At 39.5% G+C, this 23,255-nt stretch overlaps 1 protein-coding gene across 2 annotated transcripts in view; it reads left to right on the top strand.

Moving 5' to 3' along the window:
* Nucleotides 1–23,255, top strand: part of UHRF1BP1L (UHRF1 binding protein 1 like) — a 61,043-nt gene that overhangs the window by 37,395 nt on the left and 393 nt on the right. For both annotated transcript variants that reach the window (XM_038756159.1, XM_038756160.1), the window contains exons 9-20: nucleotides 930–1,013; nucleotides 4,690–4,872; nucleotides 5,750–5,868; nucleotides 6,446–6,587; nucleotides 9,962–10,155; nucleotides 12,309–13,795; nucleotides 15,819–15,994; nucleotides 16,237–16,379; nucleotides 17,423–17,573; nucleotides 18,800–19,056; nucleotides 19,808–19,916; nucleotides 22,765–22,958. In XM_038756159.1, the coding sequence (XP_038612087.1) occupies nucleotides 930–1,013; nucleotides 4,690–4,872; nucleotides 5,750–5,868; nucleotides 6,446–6,587; nucleotides 9,962–10,155; nucleotides 12,309–13,795; nucleotides 15,819–15,994; nucleotides 16,237–16,379; nucleotides 17,423–17,573; nucleotides 18,800–19,056; nucleotides 19,808–19,916; nucleotides 22,765–22,958 (3,239 nt within the window). The remainder of the gene's footprint in view (nucleotides 1–929; nucleotides 1,014–4,689; nucleotides 4,873–5,749; nucleotides 5,869–6,445; nucleotides 6,588–9,961; nucleotides 10,156–12,308; nucleotides 13,796–15,818; nucleotides 15,995–16,236; nucleotides 16,380–17,422; nucleotides 17,574–18,799; nucleotides 19,057–19,807; nucleotides 19,917–22,764; nucleotides 22,959–23,255) is intronic.

The following is a 23,255-nucleotide window of genomic DNA, read 5'->3' as shown; positions in this document are numbered from 1 at the left end:
AATGGAGATTGATACCGGGAACGCTGTGTGGGGCAGGGACTGTGTCTAACCCATCATCATCAATCGTATTTATTGAGCGCTTACTGTGTGCAGAGCACTGTACTAAGCGCTTGGGAAGTACAAGTTTGCAACATATAGAGACAGTCCCTACCCAACAGTGGGCTCACAGTCTAAAAGGGGAGTCTAAAAGCACCCAGTGCTAAGTACAGTGCTTGACACATAGTAAGCACTTAACAAATACTACAGTTATTATTATTAGTGCTCTATAGATTTCCAAGTGTCTAGTATGGTGCCATATAGGTTTTGGGTGTTCAGTAATTTCTGTCTTGTAAATAACCAGTAAAATTTGCAGTCATCTAGAGTGACCAGGTTAGCACCCGTTCTGCGGACTCAGGAAAAAGGGTTGAAACTGAAAAATGCATTGCTGAGGAATATTTGGCAAGATTTATTGAAAACTAGATGCCTGGGCCTCAGGAGAGGGAGAATTCAAAAGCGTCTCCAAGGTTTCATGCCAGGGGCATCACTGTAGGTGGTAAGGACTGAGAATTGGGTGGAAAAATAATACTTTCGGTTTTAGACATTTTTTTTTTTTGCATTTTACGGATTGTTTGCGGTGCTAGTATTTCTACTTAGCCTATATCATCATTCCCCATATCTCTGTGGTTTTTTGTATTTAACTTACCAGGCAGTATTATGAAAACATTTTCTTTGTAAATGATTTAGCTAAAATAAATTGTAATGAATGTGTTATTGACCATTTTGGTATTATTTCCCTGTAAAACTAAGCAAGGAGCAGTTGGAATAGAGGCTCAAATCTTTTTTCTTTGTAAACGTGCTCAATTAAAAAAACAAACACACACACAAAAGATCTGCACAGTTCTTTCATAGTAGATGAAACTTTTTACACCTAGATAAAATTTCTTTTACAGAGCCAAACAGACGCATTACTGGAGGGGCTATGCAAGTGTCTTTTAGTCAACTAACTGTAGACTACTACCCGTATCATAAAGCAGGTATGTACATTTAATTTAATGATTACTGACTGACTCTTAAATATTCCTGAAAAAAATGGATTATGTTAGTAAGAAAGAATGGATCATGAAGTCCTAAATCATGTTGGTTGAACCTGACAGTTATTTTCAATTTTGTTTTTCATTTTCGTGATAAGACTTTGAGGTATAGAAAGAAATGATAAAAGAAATGACTTATTGATTTTGTTTTCTGACTTCTCCCCCCAAAATAGAAAAGAATGAATATGGAAAGCAGATCTTGAATCACAGTTGAAGGCCAAAGAATCACTCAGATATTATATGTTACTTAATTTAAAATGGGCCTTCAGCTATAAAAGTGCTGATGTTTAAAATTTTCACAATAAAGCTACTTAGTTTCGTGAATTAGGGCAGATGGGAAAATTTTGAGAATCACTGTCGGCTGCACATTTATTTAGATAGAAATAAGTAAATAATAAAATAATGGGCAGCAAAGATTTATTTTTAAACTAAAATCGATAAGAAGCAATATGGTTTAGTGGAAAGAGCACAGGCCCAGGAGTCAGAGACCTGCCTTTCAGTCCCAGCTTCGCCATTTGCCTGCTGTGTGATTTTGGGCAAATCACTGAACTTGTCAGTTTCCTCAACTGTAAAATGGGAATCAGTACTTGTTCTCCCTCCTGTTAGACTGTGATTCCCATATGAGGCAAGAGACTGTGTCTAATATAATTATCTTGTATCTCAGGGCTGTCACATAACAAGCGCTTAATACATACTACAATTATTATACTAAATAATTTTGACTTCCTGTATATTTTCAATACTTTTGGGAAAATGTGTCATAGTTAAATTTTTCTCTTGAGGCAGGAATACCTTTAGAAGAGCATACTGTTCTAAAGATAATCAGTGGTATTTATTGAGTGTTTGTGTGCACAACACTGTACCTAGTTCTTGAGAACCTAGCCTGAATCCCGGCTCCGCCACATGTCTGCTGTGTGACCTTGGGCAAGTCACTTCACTTCTCTGAGCCTCAGTTACCTCATCTGTAAAATGGGGATTAAGACTGTGAGCCCCATGTGGGACAACCTGATCACTTTGTACCCCCCCCCCAGTGCTTAGAATAGTGCTTTGCATATAGTAAGCGCTTAACAAATGCCAACATTATTATTATTATTATTATTATTATTATTATTGAGAGAATACAGTACAACAGAGTTGATAGGCACATTCGCTGCCCAGAACAATAATGATCTTTGTTTACTTTCAGGCCAATACTCTACAGTGTTTGACCCTTTGAAAGGGAGATGGCATAATAATCTTAGGACTCACTAGTCAAAGATAATTATGAATGAGAAAAAAACCATCAGTTTTAATATAAAAACCTTCACACAGTATTCTCCATTATCAAAAGGGTTGAGCTTTGCCCTCAGCTGGGGATCATCTTCCACCTTCCCTCTTTTTAAAATTGTATTAATATGATATTTGTTAAGCATTTATTATGTGCCAGTCACTGTTCTAAGTGCTGGGGTAGATCAGTTTAGGCACAGTCCAGGTCCTATGAGGAGCTCACAGTCTTAATCCCCATTTCACAGATGAGGAACCTGAGGCACAGAGAAATTAAGTGACTTGCCTAAGGTCACACAGCAGACAAGTGGCAGAACCAGGATGAGAATCCAGTCCTCTGAACTCTTCCCACAAATCGATGCTGCTTCCCTTGAACTAACATAGTCTTTAGATGGGCTAGGGAGTATCTCTAAATATTACCTTTCACAATAATCTCTTAAATCGTCCCCTATTCTGAAGCTATTTCTGTTCACTTCTTGACAACGTTTGAAGTTTTTCACACTGAAAAGCAAAGCCAAAGCTCAAGTCCACTTTTAGATGTTCACACCATTCTGTCACAACAAATAGTTAGAAATATGAATTTGTTACTGATTTAGATAAGTAGTTTTGGATATTTTGGGAAGATTTCACACTTTCTCTTCAGTCATCTTAAAAATAATTTCCAGAAAACCGATCAATCATTGGTATTTATTGAGCACTTACTGTGCACAGACACTGTACTAAGTGCTTGGCGTGATCTCTGTCCATAAGAAGCTCCTTTCTCTTAAAGGTAATCCCCCCAATAAGAGATATCCAATAGGGATGAAGCCTTTTTCACATCTTCCCTTCCTTTTCCCTTATTTCTTTCCTTCTGGCCTCCACTATTCCCTGTTGTAAGGGATTTAGAAACACGGATACTGGGCCCTCCAGACTGTAAGCTTGTTGTGGGCAGGGAGTGTGTGTGCCAGCTCTGTTAGGTTGTATTCCCCCAAGAGCTTTGCACAGTGCTCTGCACAAAGTAAGCACTCAATAAGTATGATTGATTGATTGGGTCAGAGCAGTGACCTACGTGAACTCCGACAGTGGCAATAGTATCCTTGGAGGGACAGAATAATGGTTGCTCTCCAGTCAGTTGGATTTATCATCTCCTAGCCACTTTTTCTCTAGCAATCCATATGACTCTTATATCCGTGAATTTATCCCTTTTGTTTAAACTATGGATATTTTTTGTCACACACTAATACTTCCTGCCTTGATAGAACTACCATTACACTGTAAGGAGCTTCCCATCAATTCATGGTATTTATTGAATGCTGACTGTGTGCAGAGCACTGTGCTAAGTGCTTAGGAGAGTATGATACAACAGAGTTGGTAGATATGAACTCTGTCCACAAGCTTCCCCTTTTATAGACACTGGTTCTCACCAGTCCGAGCTAGCCTTGGAAACACTTGCCTGCTTTTTCTGCCAAGTCAGTAGTATTACTGACCCGGGGGTGGGAAAATAAATAATAATAAACAATGATGGCATTTGTTAAGTGCTTGCTATGTGCAAAGCACTGTTCTAAGTGCAGCGGGGGGGATGCAGGGTGATCAGGTTGTCCCATGTGGGGCTCACGGTCTTAATCCCCATTTTACAGATGAGGTAACTGAGGCACAGAAAAGTGAAGTGACTTGCCCAAAGTCACGCAGCTGATAATTGGCGGAGCCAGGATTTGAACCCATGACCTCTGACTCCGAAGCCCGTGCTTTTTTCACTGAGCCACGCTGCTTGGAGAAGCTACAGGAAATCCTGCCAAGACGGTGCCATTAGGCAACGCGCCTTCCCATTCTTGGCTGTGGTTTTTTGCTCTTGCGTTTTAGCAGTAGAATTTAGAAGGCAAGTGGATGCATTACAGGATAAGGGACTCCACCATGAACCTTATAGTAAAATCTCCTGCATTTGGGCCTCATTCTTGTAAAATTCGTGATTATGTAGCGTGAAGCTTCACCACGCAGTCCTACTAGCAGAGACCTTACTGTAAATGCAGTGAGAGAGAATGAGTAGGGGAGGAGGCTGCGGATAGAAAGAGGAATGAAAGGAAGGAAAGGGGGAGAAGCCTGAGATTGAGGGGAGGGAAACCCAAGAGCAAAGCAGAGAAAGTGAGTCAGAATAGGTATTTTTCTGTTCCATTAGAGAGAATAGGTGTAGTTGTGCTAGAAAAAAGAGGGGAAAAAAAAGATCAGAATCCTGCAATTAAAAAAAAAACCCACTTTCACAGGTTTTTCACTAATTCAGATTGTTTCACTGCCTCTCTTTTAGATTAAAGAGGCTTTATTACACTTGTTTTGGAATGCTCTAATTTACGTTTTGAATGTTATATCTGTTGAATATGTTCAGGAGACAGTTGTAGTCACTGGATGTGTTATAGTGATGCCACAAAAACCAAGAGTGGATGGGCCAAAGAATTATTACATGAGTTCACGTGCAATGTCGAACTGCTTAAGCAAGCTGTGGAGGATCATAATGCAGGTTCACCGCCTAAATCTCCAACACATGGTTCTCCTCAGCATGTACAAACAGGTAATGTGTCTATGATGCTATTACACTGTTTCCTAATATTAAACAACGAAGGGATCCGGGGAGGTGAGAGAGTCATGGCGGTGGGAGCCACAACAGAGCAACGAAAACCGCAGAGAGAGAAGCAGTAGGAAAGAGCATCAATTTAAGAGGGTTTAGTGGAAGAGAGGCAGAAAAGTGAAGTTTCATACTGACCATAGTCATACTATGACTCAAAGTGAATTGCTATTCATCTGTTGGCTGCCAGACGTTGATTCATCATAATTGTGCCACAAATCACACCCTTGTTTTATAGTCATTTGTCTACACTGGGGGGTAGATTTTTCTTCAACTCGCCCACCCCAAGAACCCAAGCTATAGTACATGCATCTTTACCTCTGACACTGAGCACAAGAAACAACATCCAGACATCCATTTTCAGAGTAATGTTCCCTAATTCCAAAATGCTCAGTGGAAACATGGATTACAGGAGAGGTGAGTGTATTAACACAGTAAGTGTGTACAGCTGGACATTATTAACCTGAATTGTAGAAAATATTCTAAACACAAGAAGCTCCTCAATTTTAGACTGCAGCACTTTTGAGTATTATGAATATTAATCATCAGCATTTTGACTCCCAAGCTAATAATGCCACTCCTCTCCAATTTCCGAAGGTTTCGAGATCTTAGTTGGTTCAGGGTTTAGAGCCAGCCTACACTCTGCAGGAAGTTGTGCTGTGATCCTTTCATAGGGTGTGTTTGTGTAAAAGTGTAGGGATTATTTGAAAATTAATTGTATTTACCTAGATTCTTTGTTCTGTAGTGAAAGGGGATACCCCATGACTATGATGCTTCTCTGCAGCAGATCTCAAGTGTCTAAAGAACATTTTGTTTTCCACAGGGAGAGAATCCATACCCAAAGGAACTTCCAGAACTCCTTCGCTATCACCTCAGCAACCAAAAGCCAAACTGATGTCAAGCTCCTTTGTGGTTAGACTTGCAGATTTCAATGTATACCAGGTATATTGTATTTTTTAAATGGAATTTCTCCTGGTGCACCAAAGTATTCACCATTATTGGACGGCGAAATACTTTGGATCTAGAAATGTATCGCTAAGTATCTCAACTTTTGATAAAAAAAGCTTTACCTTTGTTTTAACAAAATGCTACTTTAATCAATATATACTACATTTGCAAGGCATTGTTTTCATTTACTTTGACTAATCTGGTATAGATTTTTTAATGTATGCAATATAGACCCTAGAGCTAATACTTGTGACAAGTAAATGGTAAATTTATATTTTTAAATTTTTCTAAGGGCTAGTTTCCAAACCATTGGTATAAAAAATTCTTTGTAAAAATCAGGTCACAGATTAAATCATATTTTCTTTTGACAGTATGTTCCCTTAAAGAGGGAGAAATTTTAAAATGTCTTTAATAGTACTTTGCAGTAGCTGTTCTTTAAAATGTGTGAGCCTTTTTTTAAAAAAAAACCCCATAAAGTGCACCCTTTATTGCTTTAGTCATCCTTTGAAAGCAAGTTTCTTCAACTGAATATAAAAATAGTTCAATTTCAATAAACTCAATTCTTTTTTAGGTCTCTACAGCAGACCAGTGTCGTTCTTCCCCCCAAACCATGATTTCCTGCAATAAAAAATCCCTTTATCTTCCACAAGAAATGTCAGCTGTTTATATAGAGTTCACTGAATACTACTACCCAGATGGAAAGGATTTTCCCAGTAAGAATTGTTTATTTCTATTTCATCAAAACAGGACAATACTTCTTAATACCTCAAAGAGTTAGAGATGAAAGGTGATTTGGAAGGTTCTTTATGAGTATGTAGAGGGATAGCGGTAGTGGAATTTGTAGAACAAAATTGAAAGTTAAATTTTCCTCACCTGGAGAAGCTCAGTATTGATTTCGTACCCTTTAAACTGTAGGCAAGATTTTGCAAAATAAAAGAAGTTTTTCATGGAGGTGATTGTTACTAAATAGGAAAGGCACATTTGAGAAAAATTTAGCTTATAGCATCATCAATCGTATTTATCATCAATCGTATTTATTGAGCGCTTACTGTGTGCAGAGCAGTGTACTAAGCGCTTGGGAAGTACAAATTGGCAACATATAGAGACAGTCCCTACCCAACAGTGGGCTCACACTCTAAAAGGGGGAGACAGAGAACAAAACCAAACATACTAACAAAATAAAATAAAAAGCACCACATTTGAATCAGTCAGGGGTATTTACTGAGCACTTACTGTGTGCAGAGCACTGTGCTAAGCACTGGGGAGAGTATAATGCAACAGAGGTGGTGGACATGCTCCCTGTCTATCACAAATGTACAGTCTAGAGGGGTGACTGCAAATTGAAATAGTGAATTGAGAGTTGTTTCAAGAAAAATGACAACACGTGACAAATTTTGCTTAGAGCAGACTGCTCTGGCCATCAAGGTCAGGGAGCCATCTCATGACTAAGAGAAGAAGGGTGGAATAACTTTTTGGGGAACAGGGTTGAGGAGGGCTCTTTGCCTCAGTTACCTCACCTGTAAAATGGGGATTAAGACCGTGAGCCCCACGTGTGAAAACCTGATCGCCTTGTATCGCCCACAGTGCTTTCCACATAGTAAGCGCTTAACAAATACCACCATTATTATTATTATTAAAGTCCTTATTCGCTATTATTTTCCCTGTCATCTTCAATGGTATTTATTGAGCACTTACTATGTGTAGAGCACTGTACTAAGCGTTTGGGAGAGTGCAAATCTATAAGCTATTTTCATGTCTATCTCCCCTGTAGACCAATAATAATAATAATGGCATGTGTTAAGCGCTTACTATGTGCAAAGCACTGTTCTAAGCGCTGGTAGGCAGGGATTTCATCTACCAACTCTACTATGTTGTATTTTCCCAAACGTGTTATGTATACAGTTAAGCGCTCAGTAAATATCATGGACTGATTGAGAGCCATGTGCTCTGTGGTGGTAGTTTCAGAGCTGTTCTGCAACAGGGACTTGTTGGGAGCAAGGGATAGATTGTTGTCAGCTGTCACACATCCTAGAGTGTCTGAAGTAGCCAAGGGCCTATATATACAGTCTTAACTATGCAGGTTTATAAGTAACTCAATTGAAACACTGAATTGATAATCATTTCTGAGCACTTTGTGGCAAATTTACTTCATCATTGCATTCAAAATATAGAATTTTTAAACTAGATAAGAGCAAGTAAGCTTTCTGGCATGTGCATTATTTGAGTATTTAATGAGTTGATAAAAAAATAAGGCTTCATGTCATCATCATCATCATCATTCGTATTGAGCGCTTACTATGTGCAGAGCATTGTACTAAGCGCTTGGGAAGTACAAATTGGCAACATATAGAGACAGTCCCTACCCAACAGTGGGCTCACAGTCTAAAAGGGGGAGACAGAGAACAAAACCAAACATACTAACAAAATAAAATAAATAGAATAGATATGTACAAATAAAATAGAGTAATAAATATGTACAAACATATATACATATATACAGGTGCTGTGGGGAAGGGAAGAAGGTAAGATGGGGGGATGGAGAGGGGGACGAGGGGGAGAGGAAGGAAGGGGCTCAGTCTGGGAAGGCCTCCTGGAGGAGGTGAGCTCTCAGTAGGGTCTTGAAGGGAGGAAGAGAGCTAGCTTGGCGGATGGGCAGAGGGAGGGCATTCCAGGCCCGGGGGATGACGTGGGCCGGGGGTCGATGGCGGGACAGGCGAGAACGAGGCCTAACGGTGAGGAGATTAGCGGCGGAGGAGCGGAGGGTGCGGACTGGGCTGTGGAAGGAGAGAAGGGAGGTGAGGTAGGAGGGGGCGAGGGGATGGACAGCCTTGAAGCCCAGGGTGAGGAGTTTGTGCCTGATGCGCAGATTGATTGGTAGCCACTGGAGATTTTTGAGGAGTTATGTCAATAACTGCACGCCTTATCTTCCCACCCAAACCCAGTCCTCCTCCTGACTTTTCCTGTCATGGTAGACAGCCCAACCATCCTCTCTGTCTCACCAGCCCGTAACCTTGGCACTATCCTCGGCTCATCTCTTTCATTCAACACACATATTCAATGTGTCACTAAATCCTATCGGCTCAACCTTCATAACATCATTCAAATCCGCCCTTTCCTCTCCATCCAAACTGATACCACGTTAATCCAAGCACTTAGCTTATCCTACCCTGATTACTGCATCAGCCTGCTCACTGACCTTCCTGCCTCCTGTCTCTTCCCCATTCCAGTCCCTACTTTACTCTGCTGCCTGGATCATTTTTCTTCAAAACCATTCAGTCCATATCTCCCCACTTCTCAGGAACCTACAGTATTTGCTCATTTACCTGCACATCAAATAGAAACTGCTTACCATTGGCTTTGAAACACTCACTTTGCCTCCTCCTACCTTACCTCTCTGCTTTTCTATTAGAATCCAGCCCGCACACCTCACTTCTTTATTGCCAACATACTCACTGTACCATAATCTCATCAAACTGCCAACCTCGTGCCCATGCCCTGCCTCTGGCCTTGAACACCTTCCCTCTTCATATCTGAAGGTGATCACTCTCTCCACTTTCAAAACCTTATTAAAAACATATCTTCCCACACAGGCTTCCCGAATAAACCCTCATTTCTCTTCTCCTATCCCCTTCTGCATTGCCCTTGCACTTGGATTTGCACCCTTTATTTACCCCTCTCTCAGTCCCACAGCACTTAAGTACATATCCATAATTTATTTATATTACTGGCTATCTCCCCATCTAGGCAGTAAGCTCATGGGCAGGGAACATGCCTACCAACTCTATTATACTCTCTCAAGTGCCTAGTACAGTGCTTTGCACATAGTAAGCACTCAATAAATACCATTGATTGATTGGCTAAAAAGACTATTTAAATAAAAAACTTTGTGTCTGAAGAACTCAAGGTTGTTAGCCTTCGTGTCACTTGCCTGGGCTTTTTGAACTTGTATAAACAACTTTCCGAGTCCAAATAAAGAAAACATTTAGGGGGGAATAAATTGTTTTTTGTTACCATTTTCAGTAAAGAACATAATACAAGGCTTAAAATTACGTAATTTAAAACTTTTAAATGTTTTTTCTCTCTCTAGTTCCATGTCCCAATCTTTATGTTCAGCTAAATGCACTGCAGTTTTCTCTCGATGAGAGAAGTATTCTTTGGTTAAATCAGTTTGTGCTGGATTTGAAACAGAGTCTCAATCAGTTTATGGCTATGTACAAATTGAACGACAGTTCAGAATCTGATGAGCACGTGGACGTTCGAGTCGATGGATTGATGCTCAAGGTACTGTATGAAAGGACTGTGTATTTTCAGAGTAAAACGTAAGTTTTCTTGTAAAAGATTTAGCATTTATCACCTAGATTTTTAGAGTTTAAATGGATATAGTCTGTTGAAAACCAGCTCATTTGCTCTGATTACATTAGCAATTTGAGATTTACTATTGACTACAATTTTGTATTCATAATGACCTCTCGATCATTATCTTGGACAAATGAGTCAAAAGTTGGTTACTGCTGTTCCCCTTCGACCATTTCATTGCTCATGACCTTCTCCACCACTAGACAGCTGTGCTACTTGAGATAAGCGAAATCTTGGGTAAAATGAAATCTGAGGAGCAGTTGTGGATTTAACGTATACAATCCTTTTCCTATTTTCAGTACCTTGGCTGTGACTTCCCTGTACCAAGTTGGGATTTGTCAAGTAAAGAGTTTATTTGATCCATGCAGATTTGCTAAAAAGACTCCAGGGGGAATCTTTTTGGACTGGATTATCTGCACCAAACCAAAAAAAATCATTCAAAAACGCTGTGCCTTTACTATTTTATCCAATAAATAAGTTTTTGCATAACAAATTCACTCCCAGATTGTTCCCATTTCCTCACCAGCAGCAACCACAGAAGAGGCCATTACTCTTTGTCCAAATTCAGGTCAGTGGGCGAAATTCTGGAGTCTGAGCCTGAGGAATCCTAGCGAAGTCAGCATGTGCCAGCATTGCCACTGACTGGCTTGAATAAGGTTGGGGGATTGAGTACTGTATTATTAGTATAATGTTCCCTTCACATTTCAATATGTTTCTTTAAATCCAAAAGGCCCCAAGAGCCTTAAAATCATACTACATGTTGATTCAGATTTTCCCAGGAGCTAAGAATCTATGTGATTTTTAGGAGTGATAGTATTCTCTTGAGAACAAGGTTGATAGAGACTGAGATTTCTTGCTCTTTAGACAATCATTTTCTTGATAGGGATGACTCAGGATATTTAAATGTAAACTCATTAGGGATAACTGATCCTTTGGATGATAAATGTTTAGTTTAGAACAGTACAAAACTGAGTCAATAAGTGTTATCCCAACTGAGGCTAGCACAATATATTAACATATTTAAAAAAAAACACCAAACCTAAAACACCACAACCAATAATACTGGGCAAGGTTTTATTGCAGAAAGCCTAATGCCATTTGGTTCCATTGTAGTTAACAGTCCTGATACTTAGATAATTGCCTTTTTATTATAAGCCCCCTCAGAAATTACCTTTACTCTTTCAGACTACAAGCATTCCACTTGGTTTAATGCTTTCCTGGCAGGTACCAGTGGTGTTTGAAGAATTAACTCATTGTGCAAAATGTCTGACTTAAAAGAACAGAAAAGTGGCAGTAGTAGTATTTGTTAAGTGTCTACTTTGTGCAAAGCACCAAACTAAGCACTTGGGGAGTATAAAGCATAGAAGTGGCCCATTTCCTGGCCAAAAGGAGCTTACACTCTCCTGGAATTTGTCTGGAAGACAAACATAAAAATATTTACAAGAGTTCTGTTTATTTTTTAGAGTTCCACATATTTTACTTTTTTTCATTCAGATTAAATAAAACAATTATATAAATTGTTATGGTTTTATGAATAAGGTAAATTTACAAAGGTAGATATTATTTTAAAATCATTGCTTGAATACTACCACTTGTAGCATTAGAACGGGGTGGGGAGGAGAGTGACAGGAAAACATAATATCACTTGAAGCTTATTCCAGAAGTTTCATTTTTAATTTTCAGTTACTAATAGCTTCTCTTAGTCAAATGATACTCATATCACATATTGAAAAATTTCTTATGAAAATTAAGTTTCTAAAAAATCACAATGAAATCATACAACGTAGAGTTATGGCTCTTGTAATTCTGGCTCTTGAATAATCTTATATTCCTTTAATTTTGTATTTGCTTTAAGATTTTTGTCTATGCATGTTGTAGGTTCATAATGTGTTAAAATATGCAGTGAGTAGAGTTGTAAGGTAAGAGAGGAAGTTTCATGTTTAGATAACAAACTTTTTTGAAACTATTTAAAGTCTTCCATTCCCTGAAAGACTTCTTCAAAGTAACTCAGTTTTTTAAAAACAAAAAAACCTGAGTATTTAATTATATTGTGACTAAGTGATTTTTTTTTTTTTCAGTTTATCATTCCTTCTGGAAAGAAATCAGAACATCATCAAGATCAGCCACGTGCACTTTCAATTCAGAGTTCTGAAATGATTGCCACAAATGCGAGGCACTCACCAAACTGTAGACACTCTGATCTGGAAGCTTTGTTCCAAGACTTCAAAGACTGTGATTTTTTCAGTAAAACCTACACCAGTTTTCCCAAATCTTGTGACAATTTTAATCCCCTGCATCCGATTTTTCAGAGACACGCTCACGAGCAAGATACCAAAATGCATGATGTTTATAAGGGATACGTAACCCCCAAGTTGAATAAATACAGTCTTAAAACCTCTGCAGCAACTGATGTCTGGGCTGTGCACTTTTCTCAGTTTTGGATAGATTTTGAAGGAATGAAAAGTGGTAAAGGACGGCCAGTAAGTTTTGTCGATTCTTTTCCCCTTTCCATTTGGGTTTGCCAGCCAACAAGATTTGCAGAGTCACAAAAAGAGCCCCAGTGTTATGATCCGGCACCTTTAAACATTTCCAAAAGTGAAAGTAGCGATCTAGCTGGTCGCCTGAAGCGCAAAAAACTCCTGAAGGAATATTACAGCACAGAATCTGAGCCCTTGACCAACGGTATGCCAAAACCACCTTTATCAGACTTACCTTCTGGATCTTCATCATCAGATGCGGATATCCACGTCCTGGTTCACGTTCAAAAGCACGTGAGCATGCAGCTCAATCACTACCAGTACCTGCTGTTGCTTTTTCTCCATGAGTCCCTTGTTCTACTTTTAGAAAATCTAAGGAAGGACGTGGAAGCTGTAACAGGTAAACCTGTCAAGGAGACATCCATCTGCATCGGGATTTTGCTTAAAAGTGCCGAAGTGGCCCTGTTGCTCCACCCACTTGCTCCCGCCAGCACTTTTAAGCCCCCTGTTTCTGAAGGTGAAAGCCCTAGGGCAACTGACTTTTCATCGGTGGAGTATGGAGATGCCCTTGCATCAGAAAGGAAAGCAGTTCCTAATGACAGGACTCACATCAGCAGCTCAAATGTCAATTTCAGTTCAGATAGTAGGTCTATGAGTGTTGATCTTAGTCAGGTTCCTTTGAGGGATTCCTCTCTTTTTAAGTCAGCCAGCGATACAAATCTGCAGAAGGAGATTTCTTTTCTAGATCACTCATCCGTTAAAAGTTTAGGGAAAATAAATGAAAATGAAGGCAATAGACTACCAACAAGTGGCTCGGATGAAGCCCACTCAGACTTAAGTGACAAACATAGCTTATGTTGCACCGATTCAACAAAGAAGAGGCAAGACCCAAGCGGTTTGTTAGTTGAGAAAGATGATGGTCAAAACGTTTTTTCAAATAATCTAACTGATAAAGAAAACGGAATCATCGACTTGACTTGTAAGGATACAGACTTGGTACAGGACACAGCTTTACACTCCCAGGATCAGTATATCAGCAAAGATAAGGCAACCTCAGCTAGAATGCTTACCTCCCAGTCCTCGTTAAGGTAAGAAAGATTGAATAATTTACAGTTGAGTTTCTTTATTCCATTAACGTATAATACGGCCCAAAAAGGGGTACTTCATACAAGGATCATCTTGAAAATAATGACTTTTGTAACCAAAGCTTCAAATGAGAGCTATTGAAAATTATGATGAAAAATTAGTACCCCCTGACCGTTTTAAATTGGGTCACTCTAGACCCATTAAGGATCATTGGTAACCAAGTCCTGTCCTACTGCTGGACTGGAGGGTGATAATAATGGCATTTAATAAGTGCTTACTATGTGCAAAGCACTGTTCTAAGTGCTGGGGAGGTTACAAGGTGATCAGGTTGTCCCACATGGGGCTCACAGTCTTAATATCCATTTCACAAATGAGGTAACTGAGGCACAGAGAAGTGAAGTGACTTGTCCAGAGTCACACAGCTGACAAGTGGCAGAGCCGGGATTTGAACCCATGACCTCTGACTCCAAAGCCTGTGCTCTTTCCACTGAGCCACGCTGCTTCCCCATAGAGGACAGAGGGCTCAATTTGTGCTCCTTGTTTCATCATAGCTGGGGTATTTGGGGATTTCTGACTCCCTTGCCCAGGACTACCACCTTTCTGCTGGAGTAGAGGGAGAGTGAAGCATGAAGAACAACTTGAGCACCCCCCGCCCGCATCATTAGCCCTGGGCCTTTCAGGTGCTTGTGACCTTTTGGGAAAGGGGAGCTCCTGGGAACACCACCTGACATTACTGTGCCCAAATTCTCTCCTTCCACAGAAGGGGAAGGTGGGTGAAGTAGTGCTACAACAATATTTAGAGTTTTGGGACTGTACTGGTTCTCAATTAGGGCAGGAGGAGAGGAAGGGAAAGGATAAGGGTTCATTTTATTGTTTTAAACGGTAGTGATTTTTATGGGTTTCTCTGTAGCGCTCCTTCTGCTCGACCCCCCACCCCCCTCCTCTCCCCACCCCTCTTTGATTGTAAGATCTTTGTGGTCATGGACAGTCTTCGTTTTGTTTTATATTTCCAAGTGCTTGATGCAGTGCTATGAACAAAATAGGCACTCAACAAATATTTGTAATAACAGAGTCCTGGCATCTTTATTTTGTGATAAGAAAGGACTTATGGATTGTATGCCGAAAAGGTGTCGTGGTTAACTGGGAATGATATCTTGGGACATTAAAGAAACTAAAAAATAGTAGCGGTAGGATTTATTAAGTACCTACTGTGGGCAGCATACTGTACTAAGTTCCCGGAAAAAGAGTAGGCAGATAAGACCTAGTCCCCAAGAACCTCACAATCTAAGAGTAAAGGGGTGGTGACAGACCCAAAAGGACAAATGAAAAAACAAAAGATAAAGGACAAGGGTGACAAGGGTGATGGTCGATACACCAGGGGTATTAAAGCATTATGGTAGGAGGGGCAAGAGTAACAAAAGTCACAGCCTTCCCAATGCCTGAAAGGTTGAGAGGGTGTTCTTCCACTATTTTGGAGTACTTTCTGGACTGCAGTTGGGGCTGATGTAAATCCTGGAGACATGGGGTTGAGGGGGAAGCTTTTCTCCCGTGCAGCTGACCCTCCTAATCTGTTTTTCGGGGACCGATTGGGGACTCAATCTGCTGCCACTGTTTGAGCCCTTCCCAGGTTGGAGCAGGGACTCCAAAGCCGGGGGAGCCCTTCGTGAAAAGTCCTAAAGAGCTTGTCTGACTGAAATAAGAATACTTAGAGTATTTTCAAATCTTCGTAGGGGAGAATGGACTTAGAGGACTCTTTCAAAAAAATACTGAAGAATCATGTGGAGGAATTTGTAGATTTTCAAGTGATGAAATCATGCAAGCCAAACCTTGAGAATGGAACCTCAAGCCACTGAGACAAAGATATGATATGTTTTTTGGTACACTTTCAAGTGTACATTATCTTTCTGGCATTAAATAAAAAACTAAAAACTAGATCTATAGGTTTTTTTTATTTTGTGAGGTTGGATGGAATTTATTTTTCTAGAGTACTGTGTTATGACTGATTTTTTTTTGTATGTTAAAAAGTGGAAAGCCTAAGGACCGCTGCCAGCCCAACCAGCCTGCATTCTCTGTGGCTTATAAGAACATGAAGAGAAGCTCTTCACAGGTCTCATTGGACACCATTTCAATTGACAGCATGATGCTGGAAGAGCACCTATTAGAGAGTGATGGGTGTGATAACCATATCTTTTTGGAGAAAGGTAAACTTCTGCTTTCTGGTCATTTTTTTTTTTTCAAAATCATTAGCGCAAGGAGCTTTACGATTATCTTAGACTCTCCGGCAGGTAGTTTATTTTACTTTTTACCATAGGCTGGGATAAAGATGGGCTGGGAGGGAATTGTTATCTCCAGAACAGATCAGCTCCTATTTAATTATTCAGTATCAAGCCCAAATTGGAAAGTGGATTTCATTACTTTACTACTTTCTGTTTTTTTGATACAGGTATTGAAGATCTGTCGACTATAAGTTATCAGAGTCAAGCAGAAAGTTCAGTTGTAGGGACAAGGATTGGAAATTGTGGTGAATCCTCTCCAGATGCCACTAGTGCAACTTCAGAAAGTGCTCCAGAAAACAATGAGGACCTGGTAATATTTGGAGGATCTTTTAAAATAAATGTAACGTGAAAATTGGCAAAATATTTACCTGCTTTTGCTAGTCAGTATTTGTGTTAAAGACTTCTAAAGTTTTATCTTGCGTCTTTTTTCCTAGATAAATTTATCACAATTTATGTGATATATAAATTTATGTGAAGTGGTTCCACATGTCGAAGTGCGTTTTCCACCCTTTCAGAATCTGTCCCCAGACTAATTAAATTTTGTCACTTGATGCCAAGATTTTATAAATCTGTGCATATTTTTATACCGAAATCATTTTTATCCAAAGCTTCCCCAGTAGTAACCGCAAACATCTTTCCTTAGGTTCTGTTTTTTCATTTCTCCCCACATTATGGACATTTGCCAACCACAGCCAGTGACTCCAGCATGGGATCCAGAAGACTGAAATATGATCAGTTTACTTACTGTTCTCTCTGTGGACTTCATTCTGACCCTGTTAATGTATTTGTTCTCACGTACTGAGTAGACATACTTTCAAAACAAGGTCCCCCTAGTTGATATTTCAAAAGATTTTTAAACTTATCCAGAGATCTCAAAAATATGAATTAATTCTGTCTACATGCTTGTGAGGTAGTTGCAAGAATGACTAGGTTTAGTGACAAGAAAATCAAATGACTTCTTAAGTATTTCACAGCAAGCATGCAGCATATACACAAGCTCCTGGATAACTGTGCATGTCAAATCAGAATACATTTTCAGGAAAGTAAAAACAAACAGCACTATATTGTTTACTTTTGAAGAGAAGCTTTTTTTAAATTATTTCACGCTATTTCCTGACCAAGTTGAAAATGCCACCGTGGGCTCATAAAGAAGCACTTGGCATAGAATTGAAGATGAAATAAACCACTGTTGATATAATATTGGTTTAGCAATGCACTTAAATCTGCCAAATGGGTATTCAGAAATGGCAAAAGGTAAATTTTCTCCATAGAAAATGTAATTTAAGATTTCAAAGTCATTCAACTTGAATTTTGGATTCATATTTTTGCTATTTCTTGTGTCTGTATTGATAGATATCAGTTGTGGTGTTTAAAATCATGGGTGTAAATGGTGAAATTGATATCAGAGGTGAAGATACAGAAATTTGCCTTCAAGTGAACCAGGTGACACCAAGTCAATTGGGCAACATAAGTGTTCGGCATTATCTTTGCAACCGCCCTGTTGGTAAGGATTTTTATTATTTTTGGTACGGCCCACAAAGTCTAGTTTAAGGGCAATTTCTGTGTGGTTTTGATTATACGTTATGATTCGTCACAGATTTTTTCTTTAATACTAACTAGATTCATAAGATGACGTCTCTGTTAGTTTCAAAGAGGAAATACTGAAATGGTTGCTTAGAGTTGGGGAAAATTAATAGGGGAAGGCTTCCTGGAGGAGGTAAGATTTCAGGAGAGTTTTGGAGATGGGGAGAGCTGTGAATTGGTGAATTAAGAGGGTGAGGGAGTTCCAGGTAGGGTTAATGATATAATCAGAATTTTGGAAGCAGGAGAGTTGAGAGAGGTATATTTAGAAGGAGCATTTAAGAGGAGTAAAGAGCAGCCCTGGGGAGAGGATTATGGAGAGGATTGAAGCCAAGGTGAGAGTTTCTGTTAATATGAGGGGAACTAGATAGTCACTAATTTTAAGGAGTGGAAAGATGTGGTTCAGATGACGTTTTTGGAAATGATTCGGACAACAGTACAGTAAATTAAATCGAGGGAGCGTCTGAAGGCAGGGAGACCAATGCAGAAACTGATACAGTAGACTGTGAGATAATAATAATAAAAGTATTTAAGACCTGGCCATGTGCCAAGGACTGTACTAAGACCTGGGATAGATACAATACAATCAAATTGGATATAGTCCCTATTCCAGATGGTAAGGGGGAGGGCAAACAACCATCGTATCCCCATTTTTTACAGAAGTGGAAACTGAGGCACATAAAAGTTAAGTGACTTGCCCTAAGGTCACAGAGCAGGCAAGTGATGAAGCCAGAATTAGAACCCAGGGCCTCGTATTCCCAAGCCATGCTGTTCTCTTTCCACTAAGGACTGTGTCCAACTCATTTTGCTTGTATCCATCCCAGCGCTTAGTACAATGCCTGGCACATAGTAAGCGCTTAACAAATACCATCATTATTATTACTACAGTGCTTGGCATGTAGTAAGCGCTCAACAAGGACCACAGTATTTCAGAGTTGTAGACATGTTCCCTGCCCACAAGGAGCTTAGAGTCTCACTTAGTCTTATTAAATTGTTTATTTCTTTTCATTTGGAGTGAAAATGATAAAAAAAAGCTTTATAATATGACCATTAAAGTTCAGTTTGAAACCACCTTTTTATGATAAAGAATTGGAATTATGTTCGTCATGCAAACTCTAAATTTCAGTGTGGTTTGTTCTTTTTTAATATGTTCAGATCGCAAAGCTGTACTTGGTCTTGTTAAATCTTCACCAGAGATTACGCTTAGGTTTGAAAGTGGGCCTAGTGCTGAGATACACTCTCTATTAGCAGCCAAAAATGGATTTCTTCAGTGCCATATAGAAAATTTTAGCACCGAATTTCTCACATCCTCCCTTATGAACATTCAACATTTTCTTGAAGATGAAGCAGAAGCAACAGTTATGCCAATGAAGATACAGATTTCCAACACAAGGATAAACTTAAAAGTATGTAAATGAAGAGGTATTTTACTATTTTGCACTGAGAAATAAGATGATATCAAGCTTGCTCAGACCAGCGGTCCATCCAACCTAATGCCCTGTCTCTAATGGTGGCACTTTGCTGTGTTATGTCATTTATTTTGATGGGCTTTTGGGAGTTAAACATTAATGGTCTAGGTGGTGGGCAGGCTACTTTTCTCCTGCAGCTCTTTTAAACAGTCAGTGGGATTTTTTTGAGCCCCTGTTTTGTGCAGAGCACTGCGCTAAGCACTTGGGAGCGTATGATGCGGCAGAGTTGGCAGACATGGTCCCTGCCCACCAGGAGCTTACGGTCTACAGGGGGAGGAAGACGTTAAAACAGATTACAGATCAGAGAAATAGTCATGAATAAGAATATTTACATAGTGCCATGGGGCTGGGGAGAGTGTCAGAGTGCTTAAGGTGCACACAGCCAGGTGCACAGTAGATGCAGAGGGAAGGGTGGTTATGATAGGAAATAAAAGGTTTAGTCTGGGAAGGTCTTTTGGAGGAGATGTGATTTTAGGAGGGTTTGGAAGGTGGGGAAAGTGGTGGACTCTTTATTATTATCATAACAGCTTTTACATGTTGAACAACAAATCTTACTAGGAAGTGAAAATCAATCTCCTGTTTTCACTGAAGTCTGAAATGTTTCTGAATTAAATGTTCATTTAATTTTATTATGGACCAAGGTAGGAACAACTTATAAAATATTGTGTGCTATTACTTTCTGCTATAGGATGACAGTCCACGGAAGACAACCTTAACTTCACAACCAGCTCCTGTGATGCTACATATTGATCACCTTCTTGTAGAGAGGAATGATGATGGTTCTTTCCATATCAGAGGTGTGTATGAAATTGAATGTTAAGCAAAATGTCTTCAGAAAAACCTAACTAAAACATTCTTACCTGCTGGGAAATCAACTTCAACTACTTACCATTTAGGTCTTTCTGGCTTGTGGTAAAGTTAGACTTTCAGCAGATTTTGTAAGTTACTTTTTTTTTTTAATAGACATCTATTAAGTGCTTACTATGTGCAGAGAATTGTTCTAAGTGCTGGGGAATTTACAAGGTGATCAGGTTGTCCCCCGTGGGGCTCACAGTGTTAATCCCCATTTTACAGATGTGGTAACTGAGGCCCAGAGAAGTGAAGTGACTTGCCCAGAGTCACACAGCTGACGAGTGGTAGAGCCGGGATTTGAACCCATGACCTCCGACTCCAAAGCCCAGGCTCTTTCCACTGAGCCACACTACTTTTCTACTTACTTGCTACATTACTTGCTACATTGTAGGAATAATGGTATTAACACTTCATGTGAAGCGTTATGTTAAGACCTGGGGTAGTTGGTTACCTGCAGATGGACAGTGTGTGATGGGGAAAGATGAATGAAATGGAAATATCAGTAAGGATCATAGTGTTTTAGTTTTGATTTTGTTAAAAAAAAAAGAGAAGGTTGCCAGGTTCATAGATGATCAGACATATACATTCATTTGAAAAGAGAAAAAAAAAACTTAGCTGTCCTAACAAAAGTGACTGGAACTTTTTTCCTTCATCTTGATCTTATAATATTTGCCTTATTATAATTACTGGGTAATTGCATTTAAGTATCTATTAAGAAAAGAATAAACTGTGTGCATTTGTCCAGAGACTTAACCGTGATGTTTCAGTATACCAGCTTTAGCTTTGAAAGTGGTCAGCTGCATTGCTTTTGTTGGTATGTTTGGTTCTTTTGTTGGTATGTTTGGTTCTGTTCTCTGTCTCCCCCTTTTAGACTGTGAGCCCACTGCTGGGTAGGGACTGTCTCTATGTGTTGCCAATTTGTACTTCCCAAGCGCTTAGTACAGTGCTCTGCACATAGTAAGCGCTCAGTAAATACGATTGATTGATTGATTGATTGCCCGTAACATTCAGGTAGATAATGAGACGCACCAGGATCCTCCTTTCCTCTCCATCCAAGCAGCCACTCTGCTGGTCCAGGCACCTGTCACATCTCAATTGGACTACGTTATCAGCCTCCCCACTGATAAGTCTCTCCCATCCTCCAGCCCAAAATACACTTTGCTGCCCAGATCATTTTACCAAAACACTATTTTGCTCACATCCCCCCATTTCTCAAAAACCTTAATGTACAGATCTCCTATTCTTTCTTCTTCCCCTCTGTAAATGTCTGTCTCCTACGCCAGGTTATAATATCCTGGAGGGCACAAGTAAATATCTGTTGCCTCGATTATTTTCGCCCAAGCACTCATTAGAGTACTCTTTACACGGTGGGTACTTAATAAATGCTATTAATTGATCATGAAGACATCCATATTTTAGGTTTATGCACTTCTAAAAACTTGAAGCCGTTTAGTCTTTTAAAAAATGCATCTAGTAGAATATTTTGGGATTTATTTTCTACTGTAAAGGACATAAAATGCCCCTTAATTTTCTGGCTATTTTGTAATTTCATGGCAGAGTCATCAGGGGAATGAAATTAAATGCTAAAGGAAGAAGCAGTTGAAGGCAGCTATATTGGAGCCGGGATATGGTTTCTAATTTGAATCCAGCCAACTACTGCCATCATTCTCAATATCCCACTTCTTTACAAAATGCCCTTCACTTTGCACCTACTGTATATTTTAACATTTGCACTTATACACCCACTGTGCCACCTACTGAATTAGGTTTTGGGGAAAATACTGTGAAAATTAGCAGATATTCTTCCTCTCCTCAAGATGCTTATCGTCTGAAATAGGGAAAGATTACTTTGCAAAGTTGTGGAAAAAGCAGTAATATCTAATATCCCCCCCTCTTCATATCTGAGAGACAGTTACTCTGTCCAAAACCAAAAGGGCTTCCCTGACTAAGCCCTCATTTCCTCTTCTCCCACTCCCTTCTGCCCTGATTTGCTCCCTTTATTTTCCCATGCCCCACAGCACTTTATGTACATTTCTGTAATGTATTTATATTATTGTCTGTCTCCCCCTCTAGATCGTGAGCTCATTGAGAGCAGGGAATGTTTCTACCAACTCTGTTATTTTGTACTCTCCCAAGTGCTTAGTACGGTGCTCTGCACATTGTACACGCTCAATAAATACAATTGATTGATCAATTGATTGATCTAATTATGATGAACACAGACCATCAGCAACAGTTCAGGTCAGATAATCCATGTGCCACCAAAGCCAACCTCTGCCTGAGAGGTTTCACCTGGCCAGCTCTTTATCACTCTCCTTGTAGCTTTAGGAAACAGTCTTTTCCTCCGGGTGCCAGTGGCACCTAGTCTCATTTTTCACAGTCCAAGAGTTGTGTTGTCCGATAGATTTTAGTCCTCCCGACTAGTTCTCCATAAACCCTCCTGCAGTTATGGGGCACCTAGTTGTCCTCCCATAAGAGGAGAGGCAGTTCTGTGCTTGTATTTGACTTCCATCCCATCTTCAAATCCTCGATCCCTTCCTTGCCATTGGTACCCTTTACCCTTGGAAAAAGAAATAGTGAAGAGGAGCAGGAATGTATGAAACACTTTCCCATTTGCCCGGCAGAGGTTTGCATTAGTCAGTGACTACCTGTCAGCCCATTTTTAAAGTTCTGAAAGTAATACAGATAATTGTTCATTGGTTTAAAAAAATTAACAATGTAGTAAAAACAGGCTAACGTATAGATCTTAAACTAGCTTAACCTTTTGAATCAGTTGTATTTTCTTTTGATCAGATTCTCAAATTCTGAATACCAGTGTTGGGAAGAAAAACATCACAAGTGATACACTGGAGCAAACTGGAAAGAATGAACCTCTGAAACAACAAACCTTTGGGTCTCAAGCTACACAGACATGCACAGAAGTTCCTGGACCTTCTAGTTCAATAGACCATCCTCCTAGGAGTTCTGTTGACCTTGTCAGAAAACAGGTAATAGGCATTACAGTTTTAGTAGGTTTCACTAAAATATAATGAAAATAATGAAATATTTTCTGGAGAGCGTCATGCCTGTATATTTTTGGTTTGTACCCGAATATTTAGAAATACTGCATGGAGAAGAGGTAATAGGAAAATGAGTTGTCATTTACAGTTTTTTAGTAGAGTTCATCAAAATACTTCTTGGAGATCATACCTCCCTGTATTTTTGGTGTGTATCCAAATATTTAGAAATGTTGCTTGGGGAAATTGTTAATGATTCAATGCCCTCATTTTCTAAATGCCTCTTTT

Source organism: Tachyglossus aculeatus, chromosome 14 (genome assembly GCF_015852505.1).
Source record: "Tachyglossus aculeatus isolate mTacAcu1 chromosome 14, mTacAcu1.pri, whole genome shotgun sequence".
Taxonomy (NCBI): Eukaryota; Metazoa; Chordata; class Mammalia; order Monotremata; family Tachyglossidae; genus Tachyglossus; species Tachyglossus aculeatus.
Note: the sequence above shows the minus strand (reverse complement) of the source record. Positions and strands in the feature narration are given on the sequence as shown.